Raw genomic sequence first — 10,000 nt, forward strand, 5'->3', positions numbered from 1 at the left:
TGACTCTCAATTTCTCTTTTATCTCCTCCTCTGACTCTTATTCTCTATTTTGTCTCTTTTGACTCTCAATCTCTCTTTTATCTCCTCCTCTGACTTAGTCTCTATTTTGTCTCTTTTGACTCTCAATCTCTCTTTTATCTCCTCCTCTGACTCTTATTCTCTATTTTGTCTCTTTTGACTCTCAATCTCTTTTATCTCCTCCTCTGACTTAGTCTTTATTTTGTCTCTTTTGACTCTCAATTTCTCTTTTATCTCCTCCTCTGACTCTTATTCTCTATTTTGTCTCTTTTGACTCTCAATCTCTCTTTTATCTCCTCCTCTGACTTAGTCTCTATTTTGTCTCTCCCTCTGATTCTCAGTCTCTATTTTGCTGTCTATTTCCTTCTGTATCTCTCTCTCTCTCTCTCTCTCTCTCTCTCTCTCTTTGCCTCTACCTCTCTGTATTGCCAAAGTTCGGGTTACAGGATATGAATGTAATCAATAATAATAATACAACAATAATATAACAATAATACTATGATTATAATACAACAACAAAAACTGAACATTATAGTTTCTAAAAAGGAAGGCTTTTGTCGCATTGGGGCTTGAGGCACTGAGGCATTTTTCTCCACAGAAAGTGGTTTTGTTTTGCTAACTATCTAGCGAGCAGGTGGAACATTTGTCATTCCCTTGATAAATGCGTGTTACCACGCACAATTTTTATGGACGTCAAGAAGAGGTTGGAGTCGCGCCGAACTCAGAAATGCACGTTATAAGAAGTCTGCGCACAGACCACGGACGGGTGATGGAGCTGGCGGAAGGCGATCGCCCATCGCTCGCATTCGTTCAGTGTTATTTTGGCGTGTCCCTGGCCTTAGATTCCAGAGTTTGCAATAAAGGATAATACAACAGTCGATTGAACATTATGTTGTTTGTTTAAAAGAACATTCAAACTCTCTTTAACCATTAAGATTGCAGTTTATCTCTCTTTGTGCACAGTTTGAGGAGCTCATCTACCTGTGGATGGAGAGGCAGAAGTCAGGCGGTAACTACAGCCGTCACCGCGCCCAGACAGAGAAGCACGCCGTGCTCTGCGTCAGCTCACTCAAGATCGACCTTCTCATGGACTTCCTCAATGAGTTCTATGCTCACCCACGCACACAGGTCTGACATGGCGTGTGTGTGTGTGTGTGAATGTGTCTTTACCCTTGTGGTTTTGGTTGTGATTTTCCCTTTGATCCGTTGTTGTTAATGCTTGTTAATGGTCAGCTTTAATGTAAGGTCATCACCAGGTTAGGGTGAAGATTATTGAAGATAATTGTAGTTAGTACAGTAATGTGTTTTGTGTGTGTGTGTGTGGGTGTGTGTGTGTGTGTAGGATTATTACGTGGTGATCCTGTGTCCATGCGAGGCAGACAGCCAGGTGAGACGAGTTCTGCAAATTCCACTTTGGTCTCAGAGGGTCATTTACCTACAAGGCTCCGCTCTCAAAAACCAGGACCTTCTCCGGGCCAAGTGAGTGACAGCTCACACTAGCCAATAGCTGACAGCCCACACCAGGGTCATATCGGCCAATCCCCAGGTCATATCGGCCAATCACAGATCACCGATGAAAGAACACCAGCCATACAGCATCACATAATACACAAAAGCGCTCTGTCTCTCTCTCTCTCTCTCTCTCTCTCTCTCTGCATCCCTCTCCTCTCGTTCCTATACTCCCATCTCTCTTTCATCTGTTGCCATGGTGTTTTGCTTTCAGAACCACCAAAGGCTAATAACAGGGAGGAATTTTTAGCATCCGAAGGCTCTCTATATAATGGCATGCTTTGCGTGTGTCTGTCTGCGTTTTGCGCACACATGCCCTTTCCGCGGAACGCGCGGTCGGCGGGCGCTGAGTCACCGGGCCGATCTGTGTCGGTGCGTTTCTCTCTCTGACACGTTATTCTCCGCCCGTTGTCGGGCGGCAACTGATACCCCTTTTATGTGGTTACCCTCCTTGATTGGTGTCCCTTTCATTACGCATCTCTCCGATTGGTCCGTCGGCGCTTGGCCTCCGTCGCAGGATGGACGACGCGGAGGCCTGCTTTATCCTAAGTAGCAGAAACGAGGCCGACCGCATGGCCGCGGTAAGAACCATGACCGGTCTCTCCCCGCCTCTCACAATCACAGTGATTAGTACTCCCAGCACACAAGCACCACCTTGACGGACCACTTGCCTGTTCCCTTGGTTTACTTAAAACCAGTGTACAGCCACATACTGGTAAGCTTGAACAGATGATTGCTGCGTTTCAGATCGCCTTCACTCACAGTTCATAAACTGATGGCCTCACTGTTTATTTATGATTGATTGGCTGTTGTTTATACTTCGTGTTTCCGTTAACCCAAATAAGTTACTACTGTTATTTGATTGTGTATGTCTGATTAAAAGTCTGAATTGTGATGGCAGGACCATCAGACGATACTTAGAGCCTGGGCAGTCAAGGACTTTGCCCCAAACTGCCCCCTCTACGTACAGATCCTCAAACCTGAAAACAAGTTTCACGTCAAATTTGCAGGTGATTATTTCATTTGTCTGTCTGTTTCTCTATCTCTCTCTCTCTCTCTCTCTCTCTCTCTCTCCTTTAGCCACTACGAGCTACATCACCTGCTCCTACACTGTCGGCCATTTCGGCTCTAAGCACTGTCTCTGTTTCCCGCTACAGACCACGTTGTGTGTGAGGAGGAGTTCAAGTACGCCCTGTTGGCTCTGAACTGCCTGTGCCCGGCCACGTCCACGCTGGTCACCCTGCTGGTGCACACTTCCCGGGGCCAGTTAGTAGCGGACTCCTTCCATGGCTCGTCGTCATCTCTCCCAATCTCTCTCTCTCTCTCTCTCTCTCTCGCTCTCTCTCTCTCTCTCTCTCTCTCTCTCTCTCTCTCTCTGTTACTCCATCATTAGTTCTATCTTTCCTTCTATTTCCCTCTCTCACTTTTTTCCACGCTGGAGGTAAACAAACGCATTGATGTCAGCCACAACATCATGTCCTAACACCACACTGTGGTATCGAGTGAGTTCGCACATTCTCTCACACACTCGCTCCATGTCACTCCCTTCCCAATGCCTTGGTAATCACATTTCAGCAATTACGTTATCACATGCCAATAACTATGTAATAGGACCTTTATATGTGTATAATCATGTGTTAATAACCTGTGTAGGGAGGGCCAGCAGTCCCCAGAACAGTGGCAGAGGATGTATGGCCGTTGCTCTGGCAACGAGGTGTATCACATCCGGCTGAGTGACAGCATGTTCTTCAGAGAGTATGAGAAAAAAAGCTTTACATATGCTGCCTTCCATGCACACAAGAAGTAAGTGCATGGGCACACACACAAACACACACACACACACACACACACACCCAGATGCCTCGACACCACGCCTTGCGTTACCTGGGTAACCTGGACACGCCACATCCCCACTCCATTCATGTAGAGCAACGGTGTTCACTACTGTCCAAATACGTCATGCCTCCTCATTACTCATTACTCAACTATGGTAGTATGTTCACTCATACTAGAGATACAAATATAATTCCCGGTATCGCAAAAATGTCAATATTTGTCCTTACACTTTATTTGTCAATTTGACGGACAAAATAAATGAATCACCAGTTCAAATCTTTATCCGTGCATCGAAACTAAGAAAACACCAAGCTCCGAAGAAGTACGCATCTAACACTGAAAACACGTTCAGTTGGTGATAGAATTCAGTGCTATAGTCATTCTAATCTTTGACAGACTAATGGCATGTCCATCAAGTTTGATCAGTGCAAAATGTTTACACTTTTCCTTTTGGAATTATGTTTTTGACATGTAATCTGTCACTTTTCTGATTAATGACCGCTTTCTACACTATGGTGGCCCAGAAGACCCGTCACGCTGCAAATGAAAAAAAACCGCACTGTAACCACACAAAACATTCATCAAAAAGACAAGACGTGTGTGTCATTTCAGAAACGTGATGCAAGTTCATGAATGCTATACAAACTGAGGATCTTTATTCAAAAGCAACGATGATGCGCGCTACATTTCGGAAACACACTGCAAATTCTGAAAACGCCGCAATTCCAATGACACAGCGCAACCGAAGCACCTGTTCCTGGGGGACATGGAAAGGAGAAGCTCCATGCGTTTCTTTGAATATTCACCGCGTTTTGGAGATGTCGCGTACGCGTGCTCATTTCGATGAATATGCTTTTTCATTTGCAGCATGATGGGTCACACACACACACACACACACACACACACACACACACTACCCATCCTGAATGACACACATAAGAAAGAAGTAAACACGCTCACCCCAACACACATTCATACCTTTGTTTCTTTTGCAAAAATCTGTGTGTGTAAGAAGTTCGCCCTCTTCTCAGTTCTGAACCTCTATAAACGTGCGACTGCGTGAATCTGCGTGCGCGGTTTAAGTTAGAACTCGCTTGCGGTACCGCGCGGAACACGCGAGACTCCCCTTTTCTCACTCTCTCTGTAAACGTGAGCTCTGGAGACCAGTTACAGGCACAGCGGAGCGATACGCTTTTACGACGGCGCGAGATCAGAGCCGGCCGCTAAATGGATGGAGTGTCAATGTGAGTGGAGGCTGGCTCGGTGGGACGCCAGGCGTTGCGTAATAACCAGACTCTTGTGGGTCTGGCATTACATACCAAATGGTGTTTGTGAGGTGTTTTCAGATGGAGATGAACGCAGGGGTTCAAACTGCCCTGCTGAAACTGTTTGTGTTTCTAGAGACCGGGAGCGAGTTGGGTAATTTAGGAGAGCGAGAGGAGAGGAGAATGACAGTTGACCTCTCGCGTATTTGCGCTGCTCAGATGTTGTAGTGTGCCGATTATTTTATGTTTTTATTATTTATTTAAATTTCTCTTCCGCTTAATAATGCCAGGTTATGAGGTAGATCCCTCTTCACACACACAGACGGTGTTTCTAGCGTCAGTTCAAATGTTCTGAGAGTGATGGCACTTGGTGACATCGTGGGGTAAATGGGACCAGATGGATCAGAACCAGGCACATCACATCCCGGTTCGGCACCAGGCTTGCAAGATGTCGTTTCCCAGTGCACCACTTACTGGCGAGTTCGGCTTCTTCTGGCTGATGGAAGGATCCAAATTTTCCTGTGAGGAACGTGACTCGCGATCCAGGCCGGCAGGCCGGTCAGCGGCAGTGTTGTGGTGTGTGTGGAAGGTTTTTCCTGACACGCAGCAACAGGGCCGAAACCCGCCAAAGACCATCGGAGTGGCGGGACGCACTGCTGACCAGGTCTGCCGCACTCGCACGGGACGGATCCAGCGTGACGACGTACCATGTCACTAGGTATATGACAACAAGTCTGGTTGCTGGGCGCCTGTCTGCTGGGTCGCCCAGCAACCAGCTCAGTCTCCGGATCACGGCCCTATCGGGTGAGAAGGCCGCATGGTTCCGTGCTCTGTGTTCCTACACAAGGCAATGCAGTACCTTGGAGAGGGCAAACCCAGGCGAGCTCTGAAGGTCTAAAGAAGCACTACGCACTACTGGAGAAGAGTTCCTAACAATCTGGCAAACTAATGTACATCTCAAAATCATGATTTTTTTTTCCCGTGGGTCAAGGTTGCCAAATAAAGTTTTTCAGCAGCCTTTTTGTTTGTATGTGTGTATGTGTTTGTGTATGTGTGTGTGTGTGTGTGTGTGTGTATGTGTGTGTGTGTGTGTGTGTGTGTAGGTATGGTGTGTGTTTGATAGGGATAAAGCGAGAGGACAATAAGAGCATTCTGTTGAACCCTGGGCCGCGGCACATCATGGCCTCTGCTGACACCTGTTACTATATCAACATCACTAAGGAGGAAAACTCTGCCTTCACCATCAGACAGGAAGCGCATCAAGGCAAAGGCCACTGTGACATCCTCAACAGCCCATCTGGACTACCCGTCCACAGTATCATCACCAGCATGGGTGAGACAGAGAGACAGACAGGGATAGAGAGAGACATGTAATGACCTTTCGAAGTCCTTTGTGTTCGGAGCTCCCTTTGAGTTTCCGAGTTCTTCCTCATTCTGTCCCCATTTGGAGACATTTTCTATTTTTTCTATTTTTTGTTTGTTTGTTTGACATCTTCTCATTAGGTACCGTTGCTATGGACTTCCAGAACACCAGCCCTACTGGAGACATGAGCAAACTGGCCCTGCCCACAGAGAACGGAGCAGGGAGCCGCCGGCCCAGCATCGCTCCGGTTCTGGAGATCGCCGATTCGGCCTCCCTACTGCCATGTGACCTCCTAAGCGACCAATCAGAAGACGAGGCCGCACACTCGGACGAGGAAGTGCCCGCTGCCTCCGAGTACGCTGTACCGATCTACAACCTTCCATAACTAAAAACAACAAGGATTTCTGTTAAACTATGTTTACGCATAGGATGGGACTGGTCAGCAATGTATGTGTCTGTACTGCGCTTCTGTTGTCCACAGGTGTGTAAAGGGTTACCCTCCCAATTCACCCTACATCGGAAGCTCACCAACACTCTGCCACCTTCTGCTCCAGAAAGCGGAATTCTGCTGTCTGCGGCTGGACGAGGTCAGCGCTTTATGTCCGACCCGCACGCTAGCGATCCAACGTGCTAGCAGCTGACATTCATCCTGAGTGCCAGCAGTCATGGAGATGCTACCATGCTAATAGTGTTCATAACAGCTGTACATTTATGCTAACAAGGCATATGCTACTTTTACCTGTTAAGCTTTCAGTGTGATAATAAGTTCAATTAGGAACTATTTAGACAGTTGGTAAAAGTATCTTAATTTAAAGATGAGCTGAAAATAACCCACCTAACTCTAAACTTAATCATACCTTGCGCATGTCCTGTACATCCTGTACATCCTGTCCAACCATATCCTGAAAAACATGTATTACAAGACACAGTACATTGTTGAAAAAGCCCATTTTGGTAATATATTGTGGTAGTATGTAGAATTGCCATGAGCCGTACAGTACATTGCTACCCTGTTTGGCCAGAGGCAGCAAAGTTACATGAACTTTGTTACTGCAGTATACCAGGTGTACATTTATTGTATGATTAAGTGATGATATTAAATACATTCTATATGCAATGAAGTGGTTGTAGACATGTTTATATAGATAAAAGCATATAGTATGAAAAACTGGTTTTAAGCCAATACTGTTACATTGGATTGGTACTGCATTTTTATATACTGTTACATTGGAATGGTACTGCATGTCATGTACTGTTACATTGGACTGGTACTGCATGTCATGTACTGTTACATTAGACTGGTACTGCATGTCATGTACTGTTACATTGGATTGGTACTGCATGTCATGTACTGTTACATTGGATTGGTACTGCATGTCATGTACTGTTACATTGGACTGGTACTGCATGTCATATACTGTTACAATGGACTGGTACTGCATGTCGTACTGTTACATTGGACTGGTACTGCATGTCATGTACTGTTGTACTGCATGTCATATACTGTTACATTGGACTGGTACTGCATGTCATGTTCTGTTACATTGGACTGGTACTGCATGTCATGTACTGTTACATTAGACTGGTACTGCATGTCATGTTCCATCACATTGGACTGTTACTACATGTCATATACTGTTACATGTCATGTTCCGTTACATTGAACTTGTAATGCATGTCATCTACTGTTACATTGGACTGGTACTGCATGTCATGTTCCATCACATTGGACTGTTACTACATGTCATATACTGTTACATGTCATGTTCCGTTACATTGAACTTGTAATGCATGTCATCTACTGTTACATTGGACTGGTACTGCATGTCATGTTCCATTACATTGGACTGGTACTGCATGCCACGTACTGTTACATGCCATGTTCTGTTACATTGGACTCGTACTGCATGTCATGTACTGTTACATTGGACTGGTACTGCATGTCATGTTCCGTTACATTGGCCTAGTACTGCATGTCATGTACTGTTAGCTTGGACTGGTACTGCATGTCGTGTTCCATTACATTGGACTGGTACTGCATGTCATGTACTGTTAGCTTGGACTGGTACTGCATGTCATGTACTGTTACATTGCACTGGTACTGCATGTCATGTCCTGCTGTCTTCTACTGATGCGGTGTGTTATAGGCTTGTAAGCACGTGAGCTTTGAGGATGCGAAAGCGTATGGCTTCAGGAACAAACTCATCATCGTTTCTGCGGAGACGGCGGGAAATGGCCTGTACAACTTCATAGTACCACTGAGAGCGTATTATCGGCCCAGGAGAGAACTCAACCCCATAGTACTGCTGCTGGATAATCAGTGAGTTTCCAACACACACACACAATTTGTGCATATACACTAGCAAAAAGATATGCTCTAACATGAAGTTAAATGCAGATGAGCACAAACCATCCACCCCTGCCATACACACACACACACACACAAACATACACACACACACACACAAACAAGCTCCAAGCCCACACACTGACTCATTCTCAGGTTTGTTTGGAGAACCCTGACAGCTACGGGCTTGTCTGACTCCAAGGTTTGCCTCCGGTTGCTGTGTGTGTGTGTGTGTGTGTGTGTGTGTGTGTGTGTGAGAGAGAGAGAGAGAGAGAGAGAGAGAGAGAGAGAGAGAGAGAGAGAGAGAGAGTATTTTCTCCAGTAATGCTCTTTCAAATAAACTCTTCAGCAGAAAGCCTAAATGACCCTGAGTTAAGAGAAAAGCCCCGTTGTCCATCGTGGCCCAGGTTACCACAGAAACAAGGACTTGCTTTCAGTGTAGGAAAGGAGAGAAGCCAAGACAGAGGAGGAAAAGGAAAGAGTCGGAAGGAGGAAGGGAAGAGCGAGGAGGAAGGGAAGAGATGGAAGGAGGAAGGGAAGAGCGAGGAGGGAAAGAAAAGGGCTGACAGCAAGCAAAACGTGAAAACAGGAAATCAAACAAACCTCAAATTTTAAGCAGCAAATGACATCAGAGCACAATCTGATGTCTTTCTTCCCCTTAGATGTTTCCTCTCCTTATTTAATCTTTTCTCGTGATATTTTCACGCAAGGCAAAAAAAAAAAAAAAAAATCAAGGAAAAACTTTTTTGTGTGTGTATTTTATGTCATTTCCTTTTCTTGGTAGGCCTGACGAGCACTTCCTTGAAGCTATTTCCTGTTTCCCCATGGTCTACTACATGGTGGGCACCATTGACAAGTAAGGATCGTTCTAAACCTGTTACCTGTAGTGTAGCATTCAGCGAAGACAGCAGTGTGGGACTCCGTTAATGCACCTTAGCTGTAAGATCATGTGTTTGCATGAGCTTTTGATTGGAAGTTCTGCATACGTAAATCCCGCCTTGATATGGCCCATTGGACAGCTAGGAATTTGCATGCAAATAATCTGACGGGTGTAATTTTGTGTAATTGGCAGCTTGGACAGCCTATTGCAGTGTGGGATTCTGTATGCGGATAATCTGGTGGTGGTGGACAAAGAGAGCACGATGAGCGCAGAGGAGGACTACATGGCTGATGCGAAAACCATCGTCAACGTGCAGACCATGTTCAGGTGGGTCTAGGCAACCACTCTCTAGATTGTTTCCTAGTCTCAGTATCATTACGGAGCTGACCCACCCATTATCTCTCTCTCTCTCTCTCTCTCTCTCTCTCTCTCTCAGTGGGTTGTATCCTAGTCTCAGTATCATTACGGAGCTGACCCACCCATTATCTCTCTCTCTCTCTCTCTCTCTCTCTCTCTCTCTCTCAGTGGGTTGTATCCTAGTTTCAGTATCATTACGGAGCTGACCCACCCATTATCTCTCTCTCTCTCTCTCTCTCTCTCTCTCAGTGGGTTGTATCCTAGTCTCAGTATCATTACGGAGCTGACCCACCCATTATCTCTCTCTCTCTCTCTCTCTCTCTCTCTCTCTCTCTCTCTCTCTCTCAGTGGGTTGTATCCTAGTTTCAGTATCATTACGGAGCTGACCCACCCATTATCTCTCTCTCTCTCTCTCTCTCTCTCTC

At 45.8% G+C, this 10,000-nt stretch overlaps 1 protein-coding gene across 5 annotated transcripts in view; it reads left to right on the plus strand.

The window, feature by feature from the left end:
* kcnt1a (potassium sodium-activated channel subfamily T member 1a) overlaps window positions 1-10,000 on the plus strand; it is a 32,414-nt gene that overhangs the window by 15,457 nt on the left and 6,957 nt on the right. For all 5 annotated transcript variants that reach the window (XM_081704614.1, XM_081704616.1, XM_081704615.1 and 2 more), the window contains 12 exons: window positions 982-1,146; window positions 1,361-1,497; window positions 2,045-2,108; window positions 2,429-2,537; window positions 2,685-2,793; window positions 3,181-3,330; window positions 5,732-5,961; window positions 6,132-6,345; window positions 6,473-6,578; window positions 8,139-8,311; window positions 9,123-9,194; window positions 9,411-9,545. In XM_081704614.1, coding sequence (XP_081560740.1) covers window positions 982-1,146; window positions 1,361-1,497; window positions 2,045-2,108; window positions 2,429-2,537; window positions 2,685-2,793; window positions 3,181-3,330; window positions 5,732-5,961; window positions 6,132-6,345; window positions 6,473-6,578; window positions 8,139-8,311; window positions 9,123-9,194; window positions 9,411-9,545 — 1,664 coding nt within the window. The remainder of the gene's footprint in view (window positions 1-981; window positions 1,147-1,360; window positions 1,498-2,044; window positions 2,109-2,428; window positions 2,538-2,684; window positions 2,794-3,180; window positions 3,331-5,731; window positions 5,962-6,131; window positions 6,346-6,472; window positions 6,579-8,138; window positions 8,312-9,122; window positions 9,195-9,410; window positions 9,546-10,000) is intronic.

The sequence above is a fragment of the Electrophorus electricus genome, chromosome 21, assembly GCF_041902795.1.
Source record: "Electrophorus electricus isolate QZ-2024a chromosome 21, ASM4190279v1, whole genome shotgun sequence".
Classification (NCBI taxonomy): domain Eukaryota; kingdom Metazoa; phylum Chordata; class Actinopteri; order Gymnotiformes; family Gymnotidae; genus Electrophorus; species Electrophorus electricus.